We start from the raw sequence: 24056 nt of genomic DNA, 5'->3' as shown, positions 1-24056 counted from the left end.
CATGGATCGTCAATTGAGCCCTGGCACTTCACCCCGCGTGTTCTTTTCCTGATGGCGGCCATCCAAATCCAGCAGTCAACGGCAAACATGTAGGAAAGGGTTGTACTCTCTATCACCTTTTGTGACTTGGTGGTCGACCGGAACGCTCGGCCACATGTGGTTACTGCGATGCTGAGTATCGAGAGAGGGGCTGAATGTAAATTCGTAAGAGCGAGTTGGGGTTATTGTACAGTAGATTCCTGATGCTATAAAGATGTCTGAACCGTGGTCAACCCATGCAAGTGTGCCTTTATCCTGGTGCTCTCAAACCGTCCTGGCATTGATATACGATATACGATATCATGACTCCCTGCTTGACTGCGGGGTGGAATCAGTCATGAGACGTTATGCTCGTGCTCTGCGCTTCCCCAAAGTTGGCCTCTTGGTAAAAATGCGCCAGACCATTTTGCCGGTGTAGACTTGCAAAGAGCATTGACTGGTCACGCAGACCAGGGTCCCTGACAAGTTACCGAAATGCCTATTTTGCACAGGCTGCGGTTCTGTGTCTCTGGACCCGTAGCCCAGATATTGTTGTACTCGCGTGACGTGATTTTCTTCCATGGGCGAGAGGTTCTTGAAGTTGGGTTGGCATTCTGGCTAAATGGGCGGCGCATTTGGTATCCGTTGGTAAGCATCCCCAAAGGACCGAGATGAAAGTGGGAGTTGCGGGGAGAGAAATGCCTCCGACACTTCCACGAAGGCTTCCATTTGTCTTCATCCATGGGCATACGAGGCGGTGTTGTTCGCTCGTCGCCACTGATCCTCGCATGCAAGACCGATTAGTGAGACTGCGTCTGGTGTAGCGTGTCCGTCTCACTTGCGCCCCCTTGCCATCCTTAACCCCTCAGTCTCCTAAGTCCCCTCGAAATGCTGTCCAGGTGGATATGCGGCCGCTTCGACGTGAATCCTTTGCTTGATTTGGCGTCCTTTCCTGCCTCCATCGCCGCACCTTGGAAGCATTCAATTTGCTTGGCTTGCCAGGACTGCCAACGTTGTTGATTGTTGGAGCGGGCCTGCATTTGTTTGGTGAGTTTGGAATGCATTTCTGATGACGGACAGGCCCAGCTGGACGAGGTGGGTGTGTTTCGGAGGGTGTTGACGGAAGACTGAGAAGAAGAGTGCTGGCGACTGTGGACAGCCATAGCAGGCCTTTCAACAACAGGCGACGAGGGAGAAGACATGATTCGTCCAAGTGTAGCTCTGTAAAGTGCTCGTTGAGGATGCGATGTCGGGTTATGTCAACTGACTGTGTTGAAATAGTCCCAGGATCGAGATAGAGGGTGGAGTTGTCTTCACACCTGTCAAGTTATGTGCAATTGAGTGTATGCTGCTTGAAAGCTGAGACTCTCAACGGGCGTCCACGTCGCTTCTATATCAATGCATGCGGCCAACATGGGGCTAATGGCAAGGGCTGTTGTTGATGGCGCAATGACAATACCAATCTGACTGGCCGAGTAAAGTCCCTACCTTGTAAAGGAGCAAGGGTACATGGCAGGGATAAAAGATACGTCGCATGCCAAATGGACAGTAGTTCGTCGAGATATCACGCTTCCTCCACGATTACCCACCCGAGCACGTTTAGGCTGTGACATAGGCTAGATTTAGAAACTGCTTGAGAGGCATAAGTAACCGACTTTGGACGATCATGTGGAGAGAAGGAATTCCTCAAACACTTGCGTGGACAGGAGACCAAGGTTGCAATGGACAGGCATTTCAGTTCCGCGTGTAGCCTTGATGGGGGAAAAAAGGAGACAACCCCATAAGCGATGTATGACCGGCGCACCTGTTATTTGAAGTTCGGTCTTACCACCGGGGGCCGTCTAGGGGGCTGTTCTGGGCCTTGTACAATTGTTGTCCGACCCAACGACACCAACGACTTCCAGGCGAGTTAAGTCCGAAGACGTGACATAATGGGTGGTAGACGGAGCCCTCCTCATATTGGACGCCTGGGATACCCAATCAGGAAGTGTGAGATAATATTCATGGTTGAGGGAATAAACGGGTGTGGTGCCGCCATACCATGTGAAGCCCGGAAGAAGAGGTTGAGGACCTGGTTGCCACTGAACAGCATATTAGAAACGAGGGAGAGGAGGAGGTCGTGTACTCGCGTGCTCGTAGACAATAGGGGTACTTGATGGCCCAGCCAGTCCGGTGATCGGTAAAAGCCCTGTCAAAACTTGCGAATCCCTCTCTCTAGGATGAGGCGGAGAGCCCTACAGAGAGCGTCCAAGACCAGATGAGCCTCCTCTTCCGGCTGCTGCCCAAGAAGGAGCAGAAGATTCTGAGGGTATGCATCGTGATAGCCAACGTGATTTTCATGCTAGGGAGCCGAAAGGGAGGGGCTCGAGGCGGTGATGAATGAGGCTGGCTGTTGGCAACCGTTGCTGGGAGACGGGGGCCGATGGAGTGGGTTTCTGGTCGAGGGCCACGCAGGAACTAGTGTCAACAGAAAGGGCCTGTGCACGCGCCATCTGGCTTCAGGAGCCATCTGTGTTATCTTCCACCTCTTGACACCGACCTGCGACTGTATTTCGACTCGAACAACAAAGACAAGATCACTCCAGCAAAGAGCAAGTCGAGTGCTTTGGTAGGAAACACCGCTGTGGGAGAACTCAGATTTGGAAAATGGTGAGTTCTTTCCTCCCATTCGCCCAGGAATTTTCCGCAGAGGAACCAGGGTCGATCATTTACGTTGCCGTGAACCAACAAACAAAGACACGACAACCACAACCACAACCATCTCACTCTGCTTCCTCTCCCCTCCATCCCCAAGTGTCACCCTGAATCATAATTCATTATGGCTAATCCTCAATCCTCTGCTGCACAGACTTCTACCAACTACAAAGAGGCGTTTTCGCTGTATGACAAGCGTGGCAATGGCCGTGTTGCCCTCGAATCCCTAGGCGACCTCCTGCGTGCCTGCGGCCAAAATCCCACCCTGGCTGAGATCAGAGACCTAGAGAAACAAGTTGGGGGCGACTGTAAGAATTTTAAGACAGCCCAAGAGCGTGTAGACGCGAGCTAACGTGCGCCCGCAGTCGACTTTGACTCCTTCAGCAAGGTACTCAACCGACCGGGCGGCTTCCGAGACCCTGGCGAACCGGAAGAATACTGTCGTGGTTTCCAGGTGTTTGACAAGGACATGACCGGCTTCATCGGAGTGGGCCAGTTGAGATACATTCTGACAAACCTGGGCGAGAAGATGAGCGACGAAGAGGTGGACGAGCTTCTGAAGGCGGTCGACACCAGCAGTGGGGAGATCAACTACATGGAACTCGTCCGAACGATCCTGGCCAACTAGGCACTCTATCTTCCTTTTACGAGCGTATGGTTTGATGGCAATGGAATCCGATGTGCATAGTTTTGGTCGGCGCAACAGTGGTCAGGACACCACCACCACCACCACATTGTCTTGGTTCTCGGGCGATACAAGGCCCGAGTGCATTCTGGCAGAGTTTATTGGTCTAGAGGGTATCTCAGATGCTAATAAACACAATTGAATCCCACACCCGCAGTCACTTTTGCGCCGCCCAGGAAGGAGTCTCTGGCTGTTTCCCCTCTACCATATCCTGGGTACTGAGTAGTCCACCAGGCAACAAATAGACTGGCTTTGGATTTTCTTCCTGTTCCCCAACGTGACCCTCGTCGAGATTGTACCCTACAACCAACTTGCACCTGACGCATCTAAGAAGTGTTCTTTTCTCAAATCCGTCTTCTCTTCGAATCATGACGGGTCTCCGCTCTGGCACCACATTAAGTAGCACAGAACTCGTGGGTTTGGACCCTTGTATCTCCAGAGTCTCGGCTCGAGTGATGTCGACAGGTGGAGCGAGGATGAGTGCGTCGTCTTGAACAGGCTCATTGCGACGAGGAAGTGAGCTCAGATCATGTGCGGTGGTGAGGACGAGGGTTGTGCATAGACAGTGGTAGGTGTGAATAGGCGGCGACGATGAAGCTGTGGCCATTGAGTCCAGACCGGGCTTGACGAAGGTAGCTGATGGAGCAGTAGGTCCTTTCTACCGAGTAGAATGCGCTGTTTACTCGTGTTTGGTGAGAAGGGCTGCGCTGCGCGTGCGTGCCTCGATGGTTCATCCCCCGCAAAAATTTCCAGAAGCACCAATGGATTCGTTCTAGGCGGCATCTGCCCCTGCGGGATTATTGCATCGGTTAAACCCTCTCCAGCGATCTTAGCGACGTCACCACTTTACCGCCCTTGGGAAGTTGCGCATGTCGCTGTCACCCGCTGTCGATGCCTGCATTGGGGTATCTGAGAGCGAGTTGTCTTCGATTTCTGACCTGCATGATCTAGAACTTCAAGCGCCGTGCCCTAGAAGGGCAGAGTGCCATGCCACCTTTTCTACCGAGAAAGAGGCTCTCTACGTCGCCACCGGCCTCCTCTCGGGAAACGCCTGCGAAGAAGGCAAGACTCGCAGACATCTTGGACGCCGAGTCGAAAAGCACTCCAGCGCTGCAACTGACAAAGACATTCTCTCTTGGAAGTGATGACTCGGAGTCTTCCCTCAGCGACGTAGACAGCGAACAGTTCGAAAACGTCCCATCTAACCTCAAGCAGCTGTCAGCCGTGACTCATGACGATGATGAAAAAGAGGAGGACGATGATGAAGACATAGAATGGGAGGATGCTGCGGGCTACGACCACGAACAGGAGCTACCGGCATATAAACCCCAGTCGGACGGCCCTATTGAGATAACCTTGCGCAAAACATACCATGAAACCGACGACTGGATCGCGCAGGCCGCCAACAAGAGGAAGGGCCCGTCCAAGCGAGAGAAGCAGGTCAGGGTCTGCACTCATCAGCTGCACGTGCAATTCCTTCTCTGGCACAATTCGGTCCGGAACAGCTGGATCTCGGACAAGGAGGTTCAGCAGATCCTCGTCCGACAATTACCCCCTCCCATCAGAAAGGAGGTCGAAAAGTGGAAGAGAGCAAGTGGATTACCATCTGCGGATGCAGAGCCCTCAGGGGAAGCTGCAACGGCCAAGGGCAAGAATAAGAGACATGGCAAACAGAAGGCTATCAACTCACGCGATGAAAGAGATTGGGGAAGACCTAGCAAACGCCTTGAGCAGGGCAAACCCGACATGAGCAACGGCGACCCGTTGATCTCTCTTATGAAAGTCCTGGCTGCATATTGGAAGAAGAAATTCGCCATTACTGCTCCGGGTCTGCGGAAGCGTGGCTATGGCACCAGGCTGGGATTGAAGCAGATCATCCGATCTCAGCGCGATGACGAACACAATCCGGAGGAGCATGGAGAGCGCATCAGAGACATCCAGGAGTTTCGCGAGCTTGCGAGGAAGTCTGAGGGTTCGAGGGATGTGGGTGCTCAATTGTTCACCGCGCTGCTGAGAGGTCTAGGCATCGAGGCCAGGTTGGTCGCGAGCCTCCAGCCCAGTGGATATGGCTGGACCAAGGCAGAACAGGCGTTGCCCCGGAAGGCCAATGAAGCGGTCGATCTCGATATGTCTTTTGACGATTCGGGCTCGGAGAACGCCAAGTCAATATCAGAGATCACCAAAACCCCAGCACGACGGCGCAGCGGCCCGCCCAAAACGTCGGGAAATGGTTCCGAGTCAGAGAACGATGAGGACTCAGTTGTGGAGATTACCCCTTCGATGCCCAGGAAACGACCTCAAAAATACGACAGGGAGAACCCCTTCCCCATCTACTGGACTGAGGCCGTGTCGCCAGTAACGAACAAGATCCTCCCTGTCTCTCCACTCGTCCTTGCGTCTCCCGTCGCCACCACCCCTGAAATCCTCGCGACCTTCGAACCACGCGGCATCAAAGCTGAGAAGACAAAGACCGTGATGGCCTACGTTATTGCGTACTCCTCCGATGGCACAGCCAAGGATGTGACCGTACGATACCTGAGGAAAAGAATTTGGCCCGGCAAGACAAAGGGGTTTCGATTTCCGGTGGAGAAGATCCCCGTATACAACAAACATGGCAAGGTCAAGAGGTACGAGGACTACGACTGGTTCAAGCGCGTAATGAGCGGCTATACTCGGCCTGACTTGATGAGAACAACGGTCGACGATGTGGAAGATGCCACGGACCTTGTTCCTCAGCTTCCAGAGAAGAAGGAGAACGGTGGCCAAGAAGTCGATACCTTGCAATCTCTCAAGTCGTCCGCCGATTATGTGCTCGAACGGTTCCTCCGCCGCGAAGAGGCGCTTCGACCCCACGCCGAACCCGTCCGTACCTTTATTTCAGGGAAAGGTGAGAACCAAAAGGAGGAGCCCGTATACCGCCGATCCGACGTTGAACGTTGCTTGACAGCAGAGTCGTGGCATAAGGAAGGGCGACGCCCCAGAGCCGGAGAAGCTCCACTCAAACTTGTCCCCGTGCGCGCGGTTACATTGACTCGTAAACGAGAAGCAGAAGAACACGAACGCCAAACAGGAGAGAAACAGATGCAGGGCCTTTACAGTTGGGACCAGACCGAATACATCATTCCTCCGCCCATAGAGAACGGGGTGATTCCGAAGAACGCGTATGGCAACATTGACTGCTTTGTTCCTTCGATGGTGCCCAAAGGTGCCGTTCATATTCCTCTGAGGGGCACTGTACGGATCTGTAAAAAGCTGCAGATCGACTTTGCTGAGGCAGTCACGGGCTTTGAGTTCGGCAACAAGCGCGCGGTGCCCATCTGTACCGGCGTGGTTGTCGCGACAGAAAATGAGCGGGCTGTGAAAGAGGCATGGCACAAATTCAACGAGGAGCAGAGAAAGAAGGAGGAAAAGAAGATGGAGTCCATGGTGTTGGAGCGGTGGAGAAAGTTCGTTATTGGGCTGCGGATTAGAGAAAGAGTGAGGGACACATACGGCGATCAGAACGCGGCAGATGAACTGACGGTCGGGAGGAGCAAAGAACAACCGATCATGTTGGAAAGTGACGATGGAGCACCTTCGACGCGGAGAGGTATACCTCAAACTCTGACCGCTGAGGACGAATTCGGCGGGGAAGGCGGCTTCTTCCTGGAATCAGACGAAGAGCACCTGGCTGGTAGTGATCTAGAAGTGGTCCATCATCACGATCAACGGAAGTCGCCTGTCCCGAACCAGTCCGTTGCGAAGGGAAAGGAACGAGCCGTCCCGGACTATCAGTATCCAACACCAGCTTCTGTCTCGCCGTTGAAGCCACCACTTCGACGGCGGCGACCAGGACAATCTATTCTCGAAGATGTCGACGGCAGTGAGCAGGATAGTTCTGGCGTGTCGGCACCTCCCAGCGAGGATGAAATCGACGTGGACGGTGGTGGAGGATTCGATCATCCATCCGACCTTGGAAGCAGCCCAGACGGTGTTGACCATGCTGACGATGCTGATGACGATGAGGATGAAAACTCGGATGATACGGCGTCGGACGACTACGTGCCCGCAAAACGCAGTGCGTCGGCGCGCAAGCCTCGGATTCAGCGCAGCTCGAACACCACGTCACAGCCGTCCTCACGGAGACGGACGAGAACCAGCACCGGGGTTGCCGTGAGGCCTTTCTCTAGTCCAGCCCCGGGCGGCGTGGATGACAGCAAAGATGGGACTGGCAATGACAATGACATGACAACGCGCCTGTCGAAGGCAAAGACCAAGTCAACCACCGAGGTCACCTCCAACGCGAAGCGGTCGAGAGCTCAGCCGGACGGCACTCCAGCCACAGCCAGACGACGGTTGAGACGGGACAGCACGAAAGTGACGAGTCCATACTTCCCGAGCTAGCTACCTACCTTGACTCCCTGGAGAAGTCGCAGCAGGACACATGGTACCAGTAGCCAGTGCTATGTAAACAGTGTACCGTTTGGGCGCTCAGGCTAAAATGCAAGTGCACAGATGAAGCCCTTGAACATGTGCCAGTTTCCCTTCAGCAACCAAACCTTGACCTGTAATTACTACCGACGGGTAAAGAATATATGCATATCTTCGGCCGGCGAGGACTGTAGCTCGTAGGCACAGCCATAATAACCACCCTCCGAGACAACCTATTGATCGCCGTTGCCCGTGCATCCCCATCTGCCCACGCGTATCAAAGGCACCGTGATGAATAAAAAACATGGTCATGGCTCGTTCACAGGCTTGGGAGAGGAAATCTCGGGAAAGTATCTCAAGCAAAATCTCGAGGCCATCGTCGGCCCCATCGGTCCCGCTGCTCATACACACCCTGAGGACTCCAGGGCATGTCGGCCTTCTCGTAGGGCGTGAGGGGAAGGTCATAGGGGATGCGCAGGCCGACCAGTGTTTCGGGCCCAAACGGCTGAGCGGCGCTCTGTAGGGGGTAGGACGCCTGAGGTGTGTCTTTGCCGAAGACGGGGATCATCTTAATCTTTCCCGCGTGGTGACTGCCGTTGTCGACGTCGTCCTCGACACATTCACGTTCTGCGTCGCACTCGTCCGCCTGCTCACTGACTTCTTCGGCGTCAAAGTTCTCCGCGAACAGCTCTGGCCAGACAAGCACCCCGATCTCATAGCTCTGCACCACAATCTCCTTGTCTTTTGGGCGGAGCGAGCCCCAGGCCTGTTGGCTCAGATTCGCACTGGTCAACAGCGCCCATTTCACCTCCGGTCTTGGATTCGTCGTTGTCGGCTGACTGGTGAAGCACACGTACGTCTTGATATGCGGGGCCGCCTCGTCTCTTCCCGCCCTTGTTTCCGTGGTCGTGCCCTTGGTCCACTGGCACAAGGAACTTCGAAGGCCGGCGATTTGTTTCAACTGAGCCGCGGACTGTGCCTTGGTGTGGATAGATCCGCCCGACGCATAGCCATCGAGTGAGGTCGCGACATTTTGAGGCGTCGGGAAGATGATTGAGATGTGCTTCGGTTCCCACTCCCGTGCCGTAGTGGATGGAGTAGATTGCAGGGCCGAGTAAAAGACCGGGAAGAACAGATTCAGCCAGCTTGTTGGGAGGGTGGCGATGGAGGAAACCTGGCAAACAATGTGGGGAGACTCCGTGCCTGGTTTCTTGTCCGAGGGGTTGGTCTGCTGCTGTTGCAAGAGGATCGATCTCAACGCTCGCAACAGACTTGGATAGCCCCAGAGTTTTAAATCCCACGCGGCCTCATTATGTTGCGTGGCCGAGGACTCCTTCATTCGTGATGGGACAGAGGCAATCAGGGCACCTCTGACGCTCCTAAAATCGAACTGTGCGAGCTGTTCCACCAGAGCCTTTGTTTTTGATCCGTATGCGCGCAGATAGGCCACCAGATCATGCTTGAACCTCGTCCCAGTTCCTACCTTTCCGGGACCGGTCACCTGCTTGCCCTCGAGCAGCGGGAGCATCGGGGACAGCCACGCTGCCTGGGTCATGTTTGCCCAATCCTTCTCCAACATGTTCGCGGTGTGGATCACGACGTGCGCAAGGTCGTCGTGGGTGAAGAGAACAAACATCTTGCTATGGTGAGTTCCAAACCGGTCCGGCAGATAAGCCGTGACGGCTTCAACGTTGGTCCATCTTCGGCAGGCATCGTCAATGGCGATCTTATTCGGCGAGTCATTCTTCCATGACCCATGGATGATCTTCACTTTGACACTGGGGCGAATGTCGGGATCGAAATGGGTCATTAGCCAATCGACGTCAAAGCAGTAGTTGAAAATCCAGGCTTCCTTGATCAGTGGGTTTCCCAGGATATCATGCAGGGAAACAGTGTCGACATTCTTGGAAGGTGGAAGGTCACGAATCGTCGTGAGTCTGAAGGGGGACGGAAGGACCTTCATCGCAGAGACCGGCTTGGATTCAGAGTTGGTGGAGCGAACTTCTGAGTCTCTATGGACAGGCTTGGGAGAATGTTTCCGTGACGGCAGAGGGCGAGGAGTAACCTCCCCTCCCGGAGCCTCGTTCGTCTCAGCTCGGGGCCCAGGCGTCGTTGTCCCAGACCTCGAGATCCCTGGTGGCGAGATTGACCTCGAAATCGAACTGAGAAAGGCAGATCTCTTCGCACGGATGGATGCTGGGTCTGCCGCATTGCTGTCGGGGGACGATCTCTGTGAGACTGATCGAGAATCGTTCCGGCTGGAGTCGAGTTTGACTCGTTTCGAAGGTCTCGAGGCCATTACAGGAGAGCCAGAAAGCTGCCGTCTACAGGTGTGAGCAGATGCAGAGTTCGGACAGCTTTCAGCAAAGAAGTGGGAGGCAGTTGAGTGAGAAGTGAACCGGAGGATCCTGGGAGAGATGCAGGACATGGACGTTCGTGAAAGACCTGCACTGCAAATGGTAACGCAACGACTTCATATTGTCAATAATGTCCAATCCTCACCTTTGGACATCTGTCGTGAGGCATGTTGGACTCGACCACAATATAATACGGACAAGCAATGGCCGACGTTGACTTCGGATCATCTTCGGCTAACCTCCTCTTTGGGATTTATATACACGAGACAGGCACGTGGCAGGGCTGATTAACTTCATTGCCCATTTTAAAAGGAGTCTTTCCAGATCTATACAACAATCTAGACCGCATGGTTGCTACACCGCAGAGCCTGGTCCCCGATTATCCATGCCGAAAATCAGCAAAGCCATCGTGTGGCGCATAAACAGCCCCAGGAGGCCACAGCAGGTCTGCATGACCAGCAACTCCCTCGTCAACTGATCTTCTCTCATGGGACCTCTCCACACCAGCCATAGATTGATGATGGTCAGGTTCGACGTGCTCGAGATTCGGTTCGTCTTGGAGTCCACAGTGACTTGGATCAAGTGTAACTTGTCTAGAAAGAAGAAAACCGCCGTCAGCAGCTTGCTGGGTGGTCTCCCCGGGGGCCATGGAGTCACACTGGGCTCGAGAAGGCCGGTCCTTGCGTTGAATTTGGGTAGTCGATGTCGGGGACACGGCATCAGGTGGAAAAGCTGCGGGGTGCTGTAGAGGAAGTTGACGATTTGTGGAATCAGAAGTAACAGAAGTGTCTTGCTGAAATGTGCCATGATTGCCACGACCGCGAATGTCATGCCCGCGACATAGCAGTATGTGTCCCCGACAAAAACGCGAGCTGGGTATCTGTTGTGAATGTACAGCGCGGTCGACACGGCCAAGAATGGCAGCAAGATATACAGCGTCATAAGATGGCCGTCAGTGGCAGGGTGGGGACGGGTGGCATAGGCGTGATTCAGGACGGGGTTCCCTGGGAATGGGACCAGATAGAGTGCTGAATTGAGCACCAACAATCCCGCGATCACCAATGCCTGTCCAACCTCGATTCCGTTGATGCCTGCAAGGATGTTGATCGAGTTTGGCGCAAATATCGACAGCGCCGACATGTACAAATAGTAGAAAAACCACAGGTTGATGAGACGAGCTTGGTTCGGCATGTAGGGGATGAGAAAATTGGGCACGACCACGGAGGTGACGCCAAAGTCGACATAGTACACGATGAGCAGGGGTAGCGATGCCACCGCCGGAATGAAAAACTTATGTCGCCAGCGGAGGTCGAGGAGGTCGTCGCATATGCCCAGTATGGTCGTGGCCTGGAGAGTATTGAGTGCCGATTGGTACGAGGACAGTTTGGAGTGAGGAAACCGGTGCAAGAAGCGCCCCGTCTCGACCTCCGTCACTGTGAGCACGACATCCCTGTTTCCACCACCGGACGTAGCGGCAACGATATCCTTGTAAAAGGCGAAAGGGATGAATGCCATCAGAGCCAGGATGTAGACCGCCGCCGCAACTGCTCCCATGGCTTCAGGGCTAGACAAGTCAGCATTCGCCCTGTAACTGGCCATAGAAATTCCTCACATCTCTTTCGGCATGGTTTTGCTCATGTCTCTCCCCTTTAGCCCGGCCTTGACAAACGCCGGACCCGACCATCGCACGAAAGCATAAGTCATGGAGAAAGCCAAGGTCGAGAACGCGAGTGACGCCACGAGGGGCGCTCCATCACCCTGAAACGTGTTTGCAATGACAGCCAGAGAAGCTCCGGCGGCCACAATGAGGAGCCATTTCTCTGAGGGATTGAGCGTGGAGGAAGCCATGGTATTTTACTTTCTGCCAGGGGCTTCTTTGTGCTACCTCGAACACATGTGGACAGCAGCCATGACGATTCAAGGATCTAGAGGGGAGAATAGCCCGACCAAGCTTGGGCAGTATCCTCTTTCCGTCAGAATAGCGATAGGACGTTGCGATATATCAAGATGGCGGCCCGGCGAGGGTGACAATCTGTCCTTTGATCAGTTCTCTCGGGGTACAGTCCTCGGAACAATGATAATCCGGGGTCCTCGGTCCTCTCCGAGATTCCGCCAATCAGAAGCAGCCTTTTGGCAACAAACCAACCTCACTTCTCGAAAAGTTACTATCAACATCCGCCGAGATGCCTTTATATCTTTTATTTATGCCAGTCTGCTCTGTGGCATAACTGGGATGCAATCTCTCAGCATGGCCTAGGCTAATACCTACCTCATCTACCCCGTCCACCCCAGCGATGAAGCATTTACTTCCACAAGAAGACGCCCGACTATCTCCACTGAGCCGGGCTTGTGCTTGCTTGCCTTGCAGATAGAGGAGGCGCCATATCGTGGGTCTCCGCGTGTGATATCTCCCGTTGTCGAAGATGGTCAAAAGCTCCTCTTTTGACCCGGGTCACCACGACCGCGTCACAGTGCTGCACACCAACTTCAACGGTACCCGCATCCTGACAGCCTCAATAGACCACCGCATCAAAGTGTGGGAGCGCAACCCGAAGACGGGCGAGAGGACGTTGCTCGACACCTTTACGGCGCACGATTCCGACGTTAGGGATGTGAGTCTTCCTTGGCCTCTGCACTCCTTACTACCCGAGAGATGCCCTGTTCTGGCAAAGACGTGTTTGCATTTCGCTCTTATTTTTAATATATTTTCATGCTCATGCCATGCTAACTACGCCACAATATTTAAAAAAGGCCAAATTCCTCCACCCAACGCTGGGCACGCACCTGGCCAGCATCGGCAACGACCTGAAATTCCACCTCTGGAGCGAAGACGCGTCGCAGGCTCCCCGGGGCGGCCACCGGTTCCGACGCACGGCCACGATCCCGTCGACGCCGCGCGTGCCCTTTGTGAGCATGGACGTCAAGACGCTGGCGACAGACCACGTCTCGACGTTCCTGGCGCTGATCGACCGGCAGGGCTTGCTGAGTGTGTACGAGCCGAGCAGCGTGGACGACCTGCGTGAGTGGGCGCTGTTGGACTGCTTCAACGTGTGCGCCGCCCCGGCCAACGTGCCCGGCCGCGGCGAGGAGACCAGCTTCAAGGTGCGCTTCGACCCGAACCCGACTCCGTTGGCGTATATCAACTCGGTCAGCGACGACCGCGACCAGCTGGGTTTGGTGGTCTGCGCGCTGAACGAGGTCAAGATCTACCGCAGCGTCGTGCCCTCGAACTCCGGCACCGGAGCGGACGTGAGTGTCGGAGGCATCGGCATGGGCATTGGTGTCGGGACGGGGATCTCGAGCGGGGGCGGCAACGCCAGCCATCGGCTGATGTTTTACGAGGCCATCCGGCTGCCCGTGCATCCGGCGTTGGTGAGGGACGTGGCGTGGGCGCCGTTCAGCGTGCGGGGCACCGATCGCATCGCGACGGCATGCAAAGACGGCGCGGTGCGGGTCTTTGAGCTCGGTGTTGCAGAGGGACCCGATGGACATGGACACGGACACAGGAACGGAAACGGAAACGACAATGGCGGCAGCCACCGCAACGATGGCACAGAACAGCAGCAGCACACCACCCCGACCCCGTCACGAAGTACGAGCACGCAGCAGCAGCAGCAGCGCTACCAGCAACAACAGTCGAGTCTAACGACCCAAATCACCGGCCGACACTCCGCGGCGACACAACAACAACACCCGTCCTCATCCTCGTCCTCGGCGGCGGCGAGCGCCGCTCACGCAGCGAATCCCTCACGGACAGGGTACACGGCGTTCCCGTACCTGACCACCCTCTCGTCAGCCACCACACTCGCCCCGGCGCACACGGACGCGTGGGCCCTCGCGTTCGACGCCCAGGGCCAGGTCCTCATGAGCACCGGCAGTGACGGGGTGACGCGGGTGTGGCGCAAGAGTGTGCTGGGCGGGCAGTGGATGATGTTTGCCGGGCAGGAGATTACCGAGGACGACGACGACGATGACGATGAGACGGACGAGAAAGACGAGGGAGATGGTGACGTATTGGATGAGAAACACGGTCGAGAGAAGGAGTAGAGGCGTGTAAGTCAAGAGTTGTATTGATTGCGAGGATTCAAAGCCTCTGTTTGCTCTCCTATACCTGTGCTCAGAGGCCAGTCGCTTGCTGTGAAGGACCTCTCTCCCGTCCGAAACCCCTTACAGTGCGAGGAAATGTCAGCCAGCATCACTGCCGTCGAGACGAGAAAAGTGATGGCTGAAAGGAGCGGTGGTGGCCGGAGCCATAACAATCCCAGACCAACCTTCTCACATTGCCCGTTTCATAGCCTTCTTCCCCTATTATCCCCTAAGGGCGCTCTAGTTCCCACCAACCGTCTCGGGCGCTTTACTCGGATCGAAGCCGTACTTCGTCTTGAGACTCTCGACGAGCTTGATATAGCGGTCCTCTGCCTGCGCGGCGGTGGTGCCGGCATCAACCTCCTTCTGCCAGGCCTTGTGTTTCGCTTTGCCCTATTCATGAAAAACAGGAGCAAGTTAGTGGCGTGGAATTTTCATGAGGGCTCAAGGGTAAGGTGGAGGCGGTGGCTTTACCTTCAGGTCAAACATTCCTGGAGCTGGTGCCTTGGAGATGTCCTCGCCATTTGCGACTTTGAAGAGTGCGTAGAGCTAGGTGTGCGAAGACATTAGTTCGATTCTTGTCAATGTCGAGTTTCGTGTCTACCAAGTGAACCGTCGCCGGGCAATTGTTGGGAGTAAGCAATGGTTCCGGAAGAGAAATGCCAGCTGTCGAGAGACTTTACAACCAAGTGTGGCGAGAGAAGGCAGGCCCCGGGGAAGAGAGGATGTTTCCAAGTCTCTGAATCCTCTGCATTTCCATCTGCCGAATCCTTTTCGACAACGGCATCCAGCGTACTGGTTTTAACGCCTCGCCCTCCCCAGTTCTTTGCGTAGTAGGGTGTCTGTTCACTTTCGCCAGCTTCCCCACCAGAGCCTTCTGTGGTAGACCCCTTCCTCTCTTGACACGAACATGCACAAACAAAGAAGTATCATGAGTCGTACTCACCTCCAATAACTCGTCGTTGCTGGGCTTGGCCTTGAGCTGACGACTCTCGTCGGCGGCCTTTTGGAAAGCGGCGGAAGGCATCTTTAGCGGTAACGCGATGTGCGTCTAGCGGATAACGCACGGTGGGCGTGCGTGTAGAGTTGAGGGGTCGCGAGAGAGAGACACACAGAGACGGAGGGATGGTGGGAGGGATGTGCCTGAATAGCAACATGCAGAGTCAGTGACGAGTGCTCTGGCGAAAGCATGGCCGAGACGATCGATTGGACGGAGGGAATGAGAGAGCCCACTGGAGGGAGGATCTCGAGACGAGTCTATGAGACGGATTCAATCTCCAAGTTGAGGCCCAACCCTGTTGGTGGACAAGTCTCTCTTTCTGTCTTGTCGACCAGCGAGGTGACCCATGACGCATTGATCAAATGAACGGACAAGAGGGCCAGGAGAAGAGGAACAGCTAATATCTACGTACCTCTGGTGATTCCTTTGGTTCCGACACTGAGAAGTTCAAGCGTTATGTCTCCAGAGTCTCTAGAGCAGATTTGGACAGAAGTTGGGAAACCACTCGCAGGCAAGAGAGATCTCAATATGGTTATTAAACACAGTTGATGAGGTCCCAGGTGGGGGGTCCGGGTGGTGAATCGTGATTGATGGCCCCAACCAAAAAACGACGTCAGAGTCCAACGTCCAGCTCTGGTGCTGCCCAACTACTCACTCTTTGGGCTTTTGGCGGGGGGCATGAAAGCTGGAAATCCCCGAACGCTGGCCGAGGACCGTCTGGGCCACCAGTGCCACCCCTTAAGTTGACCACTTAACGAGTACAGTACATACAGTATATAGTCAAGTTGGTACACATGAATGGTCTACTGATAGTAATATCAGTCTCACGGTGTTACCGATCGATGAAGATGCCGCAGCCGCCACCTCTCCTCTCAGTCTATATTAAAGTCGCTACCCAACTGAGCCTTTCCCGTCAGGCCCCAATACATCCTGGATAGCCGGCTGTTGTGTATGCTAAAACGTGTCATGAGCATAGAACCAAGTGTTGCACCAAGGCAAATCCTCTAAAAAAGAACAAGGTAGAATTCCCTCCGCATATGCCCCAACCCTGTTGCCCGCCGGTTGTAGTCGGAAGTCCTGGCTTCCAAGACGCTCGTCCTCATTCATGGCCAAGTGCATGCAGTACTCACACCGAGAACGGTCGGTGATTGGCAATGGCTTCACGTGTTGACATCCAACCTCTAGGCAGACGTTGTCCGACAAGACAGCCACCAGCCAGGCAGCTTGCAAAAGGAACTCCTCTTCTCAGTTCGCAATGCCTACCAATCGGCAGCCCAGCCATTCTTCTCCAGGAACTCTTCGCAAGCATTCTTCAACGCCACATTGGGTATCAGTTGGTCCGGCTTAAGGGGCCGTCTGGAGATGGGGTCAACTCCCACGGCCTTGATGTGTTTCAACAAAGTCGCTCGCTCGTATGAGACGCCAGTACTTGTGACCACCGGGTCGTGCATCACTTCGAAGGTTATGGGGTCAATGAGCCAGTCGGGGACAACCTGTACCGGGCAGTAACGTTAGCAACACGATCATGTAGAGATGCAGTGTATCTAGGCCCTACCCTCTCTGCCGAATCTGGCACACTCCTGTCCTCGAATCCCCGCCTGATATTTGACCGTCTCTCTTCTGCCTCTCTCTGGAGTTCTTCAACCTCCTCCCGACGGCCTGTCTCCCCGATCTCGCCCGTCCGGAACCTTTCTTCCACTTTGTCAAGGTCCCGTTGTAATTGCGCATCCAGCAAGTCTTCCACCAAGGCCAACGTCTCATTCATTTCTCTCAACCGCGCCGTCTCTTTTGCCTGCCATTGTGCTTGCTTCGCTTTCAGAATGAAACTGCCAATCAGCTCGGCCGAGCTGTCGAGTGTCTCGAGACATATGGCGTACGCGGTTTTGGCCTCTTTCAGCGCTTCCCCGACATGCCGTTGCTGAAGCAATGCTTGCGCTAAATAATAATGGGACTTCATGGCAGCATTCTTGTTCTTGGGGCCGTACAATTCTATCGCCTTGCGCGCATCATATTCGGCGCCGGCCCAATCTTGGAGACGGATCCGGGTGAGGGAGCGGTTCGCAAAGACTTTGGGGTCTGAACGGGAATGTTCGGCGATGCTGTTCCATCGGCCAGGTTAGGACATTGTAATCTCAAGGAGTAAGGCGGGCTCAAACGGAGAACGAGAGACGCACGCTTGTGTGTAGAGTTGCTCGGCCTCCTTGTACTCGCCGGCTTTGAACTTCTCGTTCCCGAGTTCCCGAAAAGACGACATGGCTGAATGATGGTCAAAATACTCTAGACTCTAGGGGAGACGGATTGTCAATGATAAAGACGATGTCCCAATGAATCGGCAAGTCAGTTGATCAGGTAATAGCAAAGGAGCGAATGCAGGGAGTGGAGGGCGAGGGCGACCAAGCAAGCGCAGCTACAATCATGAAATACGAACAGCCAGGAAGCATGGCTGTATAAATCAATGCTGAAGACCGATCGTGCGACACCAGGTCGATGCTCGGGTATCGTGGCAAGTCAGCCTTGGGGACAGAAGCTGATGGATGCGTTTGGATACCTGGCGAGGAAGACCAGCACACAGCGCAGCGCAGCGCAAGGCGGAATTCGGACGAAGTTGGAAGCGCAGGCACAGGTCAAGCGATGCTGGATGCGGAGAAACTCGCCCCCGACTCGGCAACACATCTTCTCCATCCACCAATGCCCTCAACGTGAACAGAAGACCGACAGTCACAATGAATAGAGTGTTTTGATTTCATACGGCTATGATATGTCATGGGTATTTCAAGCGTTTTTACACCCTGTTTTGATCACTCCGGAATCACAAGTGGAATCCTGTACCTCGTATCCCATAGTCCGTCCACGCGCAGACCGTTTGCCCGTTCGCCGCTTTCCTAAAACGCCGAACCGAACTCTACTCATCGCCAGCAGGTCAAATATTTTCCATGCATCTCTAAAACTCATAAATCCGTCTCATTTTCCCACGAGCACTGCATTCAAGCAGCACCTGCCGTCGGAGTGTTCTGGAGCACTTTGGTAGGCTGGTAACCAGCTCGGATGATTCTCTCGCCAGAAGAGTCACGGCTGACTTCACCCTTGGCCTCCAGTTGTGACCGCCGCCAGATATCAACCTCACCTCCACCACGGATGACACCAACTCTCATCGTCGAGAGCAAGTTGTGAGCCGCATTGCTGTGCATGTAGACACCACCATTGAACACGGCGGTGGCATCCTTGCCAACACCGGAGCCGATCATAGCCTTGCCACCAGGGTGGTCCTTGATGAAATCCGTCACATCGTGAACAATACCGGCGATGGCAATGAGACCACGCCCATTCTTGCATTGGTCAACATAGTCATCCCATTCCATGACCGGAAGCTGGTCGAGAGGGACACCCCAGTCGAGTTTGGCACGCTTCTGATCCAGTTTCTTCTGTTGTTGTTGGAGGCGGCCCTTCTCGATTTCGTTGCTGCGGAATTGCTTCAGGTCGTATGCTAGACCGAGCTGCTTGCAGGTCCAGATGAACCACTTGGTGGGATCATATTGGTGCCACTCGATCGCGTTGCGGTAGTCCGAGGGGAACTCGTGGTGGAAGTTGTGGTAACCCTCACCCAGAGTGACCAAAGCCGTGATGACGTGGTCACGTGGTGAGTTGCGGTCGTCGAAAGGTTGGTCTCCCAGCCAGTGGGCCAAAGAGTTGACGCAGAAGGTGGCTTGCTGGACGAAGAAGATTCGGAGAATGCCAGCGTAGATGAAACCACCCCACCAGTCACCCCAACCAAGGCCTGCAACAATCGTGGGCAGGATGAGACCCATGAAGATCACGACCTTGAGATAGTTCTTGTGCTGCCAGACGACGATCGGGTCTTCGTTCAGGTCGGAGATATCAGTACGTCCAATTCTCTTGGGGTTTTGTTTCATGACCATCCAGCCAATGTGAGAATACAGCAGGCCCTTGCGGACAGAGTACGGGTCCTTTTCCGTGTCGGTATATCTGTGGTGTGCTCGGTGGTCGCGTGACCACCATCTGATCGAGCCTTCAACGGCACCACCGCCGACGGCGGCGAGGAATACTCTCAAGGGAAGTGTGGCGGAGTACGAGGTATGAGCCCATAATCTGTGATATCCAGCTGTGATGCCCAAGCCGGTGGCAAAGTAATATAGCACTGCCCAGACAGCTGTCTTGACCTGCAGCGGCGTCCAGAAGGCCTGGATGCAGCCCCAGAGTGGAATGCCGACGATAAGGGTGACGTTGAGCCAGTTGACGTGCTTATACCAGTTCGACCTTGTCATGGGCATCTCGGTGATGTGGATTTTCTTGGGGTCATACTTGGTGCTTCTGTTGGGCTCAGAGGGTTTAGCCATGGGCGTTGGCTGAGAGGACTGGAACTCGGGCTTGACAGCCAGGTCTCCGGCGGTGGGTTGAGAAGAAGGCATTGTTGAAGCTGATGAGAGATCCAACTGATGCCACAGGTAGTGAGATGAGAACTCAGGATGGGATGAAGGAACGGAGAGGAGGAGCTCAGAGGACTCGGGGCCCGAGGCTATATTTATGAGAAGGGTGAGGATAGTCCGAAACGGCGGTAGTGTGTTTGAGCTTTCTCAGATATGTTGAGAGGCGATTGTGGGGAAGGCGGTGGAATGGGCCAGAGGCACAGGCAATTGATTGATCGGAGGCAAGAAATGCTTCGAGGGAAAGACAATCATTGCTTGGTGGATACCGAGAGCCACCCAGGAGAGCCAGTTGCCTGACAGACGGATCATTAACTGTGGACTGGGAAATCTGACAGGGCCTTTTGGGACAGAGATGTTGCCTTTTGTCTCCTGAGAGTCTCGACGGGTTGGCTGACGATTTGCCCACAACAAAAAAAAAAACTCGCTGGAGTTGGGAAGCGGCAACTCATCCCAGGGTTTTGTGATTTTTGTTGGGGAAGAGCAACGTCACTAGCGCCTGTCGGCAGCGTCCTCCGACCACGGCGTGTTTGATGATTGGGGGATCGCCTTCGGTGCCTTGCGCTAGAAGCCCTCTAGAACCCCAGATCGCTCCCCCTAGGGGAATTTTAACTGGGTTTCCCCAACATAACACCGTGGACTGCATTTCCGGTCGGACGGCACAGTGCAAGAATAGAATTGAGAGCAGACGCAGGAGGAGGGCTACTACTGGGGGAGGAGGGTTGCACAGAGCCTCATCTGCCCGGGTACTAATCCTGGAATCCCTGTGTGCAACAACTCGTAATAACAGTAATCGGATTATTTCTCAACGAAATCATTAGACTGGCGGCTGCTGAGGAAGCTGGGAGCTGGGAACTGGTCAGATCTCGGGTCTGTTCCTCCGAGGCACCAAGGGGTGGCTGGAACGGTTGGGCCCTCGCTCTTCGTTTCGGTGGCCGTATTTCGTACCACTGTGGCAGACGGTCCTTTCTCTTTTCCTCTTATCCGGCCACCATTATCTTCCGTCCAGAAGGAGTCATATATCATTGGCTCTTCCTTCACCACATGGGCTGCGGACACTGTCATATGATTCCTGGATACAGTGTCCCCCTGTTGCACGCATGCGAATCACTCTGGACATGTGAAGCACTCTCGACATGTGGAAAGTGTTGGGAACTGATCGCATTGAGAACACGCTGTTGAAAACCTACAACATGCTCTGTCACCTGTCATGATCTCAGAGGACGGCTTGTCGACGTAATCTGACGACTATGTAGCATCAGCCAGCCATTCTGAGCATCGTTGACTGGTTATCTGGGCGAGCATGCCTTGGTACACAAGTAGTACGACCTCACCGCCCTGTTGGCTCACCAAGGAACAGCTCTCGGTCCAACGTCCAGCCCGTACGAGCCCTCTCGCCTGATCCCTCCCTCTTGATCCATCACCCGCTCCCTGACTTCCTCGCCCATATCACCTCCGCTGCTCTTCCATCTCCTATGTAGCCTCCTCGCTGCAAACCTGCCCACTCCCCAGACACCCGCTGCAAGGATGCTCGCTCCTATTGTCGGAGGTGCAGCCAGCCACGCCACTCCAGATATCATGCCACCAAATGCAGTAGCTCCCACTGCCGCCACCAAGGCTCCAACGGCGACATACTTTGCCCAACGAACCAGCCGCCATATGACGAACTGACCCAGGTAACGGACTGTGCGGAGCAGTGCGCGCGTTCGAAATCGAGCAGGCTTTTCAGCTGCGGTCGGCGAGAAGAGGTAGTTCAGGTTTCGTTTGGCGGAGATTAGTGCCGAGTTGGATTGTTGTTGAACGGCAGTGTCGCCCTCATCTGCAGCTGAGACAATCGCCGCCTTTCCCCTAGAAGGTGCCATTGGGTCAACAGTAGCTTGGGGATTGGGTTTGAGGAATGGATTTGATGGCAAGATTGGTGCATGTGGACAGCTGGCGACAGCTTCACCTAGATTCAGCGATGATGCATCGTGACGTAATTGGTGAGTGCACGACACAGCCTCATCAGATTCGAGGTTGAAGCATTACTTTTGTGCACTTCTGCTCGGTCAAGCTTCCTCTCTTTCAGGCTTTCTCTTCATCTTTCACCATGACCAAGCTGCTATGCAAAGCACGAATCATGCCGAGATATAGATTCACGCAGGTATTTTGCCCTTTGTGCAACACCTTCCAGGAACACACATGGTCAGTCCTGAAGGGTACAACCACTCCCCAACCATCCAGATCACAGTACTGAGGCAGCTGTCCCGCTTCCCGAAAGCGCTTTCTGCCCCAATAGATATGAGTCTATATTTTTACAGATGGAGAATATCACCACCTTTAGAATGTATTTCCTCCTTGCACGCGGACAAGAAGGCCAATTCACAGCCAACTGTCCTTGCACTTGGCCATCTCAGCCTTTATCAGAGCACCCATGAGCTTGGAGCGAGGAAAATTACCAATTCCTACAATATGCTGGCATTGCCCTCATGGACCCTGCTACCTGTTGAACCCCAAGGTTTCCACACTATAAATGTATACAGGACGTACAGATAAGTGGATATTAGGCAAGCCCATCAATTTCCTGAAAATGGAATGGTGCGATATCGGATTTTGATCGGGAAAACTCCGCGTCCTTTCCACATCAGCCTTCAAAGGTGAGTTCACAGCTTATCCTTACAATGGGCCTTCCTGTGATGCTTGGATCGACCAGCGCACAATGTCAATAGGTGTGCCAAAGAAAGTTTACGACGCAGTGGTCGTTGGCGCTGGAGGTGCAGGTGTTGCAGCAGTTGGTGCGCTCCTCCACTTTCATAGAGACTTCAGGATCGGATGGGTAGATCCTGACTTTTCGGGGGGAAGAATCTCAAAGCGATATAGAGATGTATCGAGGTACAGAGGACCCTGTCTACCCTCCCCAAGAATGGCCTGTGGACTGATTTCTTTTCTCTTATCTAGCAACACCAAAACATCTCTGTTTCGTCAATATGCCGATGCATTCGAACCATTCCGTCAGATTGTGGCTTCGACACCGAAGCCTCATGCTGTGACTGTGCTCGAAGCGCTCGATCAGGACCGCGGCTGCCGTCTCAAGTATGCAGCAGACATGCTGACAATGTTGACGAGCGGCCTACGCCGACATCCCAGTGTCGAGACCCATGTTGCAAACGCCTCTCGGGCGAATTTCCAAACATCGTCAGCCTCTTGGTTCATGTGTCTCGACCCGATCAGCCAGGGGTCAGACCAAAACATCTCCTCTCGAAATGTCATTATGTGTACCGGCTCATCGCCCACGACGATACCTCTACCTTGTACATCGCCCACCATCCTCGACCTCGACGACGTGCTGGACCGACAGAAACTGCGAACCAGCCTGCCCTCGGCCGGTAAAGCACCGGTTGTGGGAGTGATAGGCACGTCTCACAGCGCCATCGTCGCCATCATGAACCTGTACGAGCTGGCAACAAGCACTCACCCCCACCTTCAGATCAAGTGGTTTGTCCGCAGTCCCATGACCTACGCCGTCTACATGGACGGTTGGATCCTGCGCGACAACACCGGCCTCAAAGGTGCCTCTGCGGAATTTGCCCGCGAGCACTTGGAGGACGATAAATTGCCGGAGTCGCCGGTGGGCAAGATCCTCACCAAGGTCGACTGCCCGGACGTCCGCGACGCGTCAATGACACCGGCCCTCTCCTCGTGTACACATGTCGTGGAGGCAATCGGCTACACGAGAGACCCGCTCCCGCAGCTCTCAGTCGACGACACGCCGCTTGAGGGCATCACTTACGACCCAACCACGGGCTGTCTTCTGGACGGGAACGGCCACGCTGTCCCGCACGCTTATGGCGCCGGTATTGCCTTCCCCGAAAGAGTCACCGATCCGGCCGGCAACACCGAAAGCGCCGTCGGGCTCTGGAAATTCATCAAGTATCTGACCCGGGTCGCCCCAACGTGGTGTTAGCCATCGCATCCGCAGCGCACTGACAGACACTGCAGTGGAGGAGAGAACAAAAAACACAAGAAAGCATCCAGATGACTGCGCTGGTCGACCCGGCCTGTAGGCCATATGTTGGGAGGGCTTTGACTCGGGGGTGCTATATCCCTGTACCCACCTTCTCTCGACTATGTGCGTGCCGACCAGGTGACTTGCAGCAGCGTACAGCACCGGTATACAAGAGGCGGCCATTGTCGTTCCCCATGTCTACAAAATAAACCACTAGAATTGATAGAGCGCTAGACCGGATGATTGGGGTGGAACGGTGGCCTGTTCAATAGAATTGACGATGTGACCAAACATACTACCTACCTTATATTGTACCGTCTCGCCGAGTTAGATCCTGTCGTCAGGCGAGGCACTTTACCGTTGTCTGTCCTAACACTGA

The 24056-nt window shown here is 54.5% G+C and overlaps 10 protein-coding genes across 10 annotated transcripts; 4 read left to right on the top strand and 6 right to left on the bottom strand.

Annotated features, from left to right (window-relative positions):
* Positions 1-2836: 2836 nt before the first annotated feature.
* On the top strand, positions 2837-3340 carry AYL99_04840 (hypothetical protein; the record flags this gene model as incomplete). The annotated part of the gene is made up of 2 exons (XM_018836352.1): positions 2837-3020; positions 3078-3340. The coding sequence occupies 2 exons, from the start codon at positions 2837-2839 to the stop codon at positions 3338-3340; spliced, it is 447 nt and encodes a 148-aa protein (XP_018693205.1).
* Positions 3341-4384: 1044 nt separating this feature from the next.
* AYL99_04839 (hypothetical protein) lies at positions 4385-7780 on the top strand (the record flags this gene model as incomplete). The annotated part of the gene is made up of 1 exon (XM_018836351.1): positions 4385-7780. The coding sequence occupies one exon, from the start codon at positions 4385-4387 to the stop codon at positions 7778-7780; it is 3396 nt and encodes a 1131-aa protein (XP_018693204.1).
* Positions 7781-8162: 382 nt separating this feature from the next.
* Positions 8163-10106, bottom strand: AYL99_04838 (hypothetical protein; the record flags this gene model as incomplete). The annotated part of the gene is made up of 1 exon (XM_018836350.1): positions 8163-10106. The coding sequence occupies one exon, from the start codon at positions 10104-10106 to the stop codon at positions 8163-8165; it is 1944 nt and encodes a 647-aa protein (XP_018693203.1).
* Positions 10107-10518: 412 nt separating this feature from the next.
* Positions 10519-12012, bottom strand: AYL99_04837 (hypothetical protein; the record flags this gene model as incomplete). Its single annotated transcript, XM_018836349.1, has 2 exons — positions 10519-11728; positions 11777-12012. 2 exons carry the CDS (start codon positions 12010-12012, stop codon positions 10519-10521), a joined length of 1446 nt encoding a protein of 481 aa, XP_018693202.1.
* Positions 12013-12587: 575 nt separating this feature from the next.
* AYL99_04836 (hypothetical protein) lies at positions 12588-14211 on the top strand (the record flags this gene model as incomplete). The annotated part of the gene is made up of 2 exons (XM_018836348.1): positions 12588-12776; positions 12916-14211. 2 exons carry the CDS (start codon positions 12588-12590, stop codon positions 14209-14211), a joined length of 1485 nt encoding a protein of 494 aa, XP_018693201.1.
* A 279-nt stretch (positions 14212-14490) lies between these two features.
* On the bottom strand, positions 14491-15277 carry AYL99_04835 (hypothetical protein; the record flags this gene model as incomplete). The annotated part of the gene is made up of 3 exons (XM_018836347.1): positions 14491-14643; positions 14725-14799; positions 15197-15277. The coding sequence occupies 3 exons, from the start codon at positions 15275-15277 to the stop codon at positions 14491-14493; spliced, it is 309 nt and encodes a 102-aa protein (XP_018693200.1).
* Positions 15278-16509: 1232 nt separating this feature from the next.
* Positions 16510-17504, bottom strand: AYL99_04834 (hypothetical protein; the record flags this gene model as incomplete). Its single annotated transcript, XM_018836346.1, has 3 exons — positions 16510-16743; positions 16806-17349; positions 17425-17504. The coding sequence occupies 3 exons, from the start codon at positions 17502-17504 to the stop codon at positions 16510-16512; spliced, it is 858 nt and encodes a 285-aa protein (XP_018693199.1).
* A 730-nt stretch (positions 17505-18234) lies between these two features.
* Positions 18235-19677, bottom strand: AYL99_04833 (acyl-CoA desaturase; the record flags this gene model as incomplete). The annotated part of the gene is made up of 1 exon (XM_018836345.1): positions 18235-19677. The coding sequence occupies one exon, from the start codon at positions 19675-19677 to the stop codon at positions 18235-18237; it is 1443 nt and encodes a 480-aa protein (XP_018693198.1).
* Positions 19678-21038: 1361 nt separating this feature from the next.
* On the bottom strand, positions 21039-21554 carry AYL99_04832 (hypothetical protein; the record flags this gene model as incomplete). The annotated part of the gene is made up of 1 exon (XM_018836344.1): positions 21039-21554. One exon carries the CDS (start codon positions 21552-21554, stop codon positions 21039-21041), a length of 516 nt encoding a protein of 171 aa, XP_018693197.1.
* A 1040-nt stretch (positions 21555-22594) lies between these two features.
* On the top strand, positions 22595-23635 carry AYL99_04831 (hypothetical protein; the record flags this gene model as incomplete). The annotated part of the gene is made up of 1 exon (XM_018836343.1): positions 22595-23635. One exon carries the CDS (start codon positions 22595-22597, stop codon positions 23633-23635), a length of 1041 nt encoding a protein of 346 aa, XP_018693196.1.
* Between the last annotated feature and the right edge of the window lie 421 nt (positions 23636-24056).

This window comes from Fonsecaea erecta (assembly GCF_001651985.1).
Source record: "Fonsecaea erecta strain CBS 125763 chromosome Unknown Scaff4, whole genome shotgun sequence".
Lineage (NCBI taxonomy): Eukaryota > Fungi > Ascomycota > Eurotiomycetes > Chaetothyriales > Herpotrichiellaceae > Fonsecaea > Fonsecaea erecta.
This window is presented reverse-complemented; position numbering and strand designations above follow the sequence as displayed.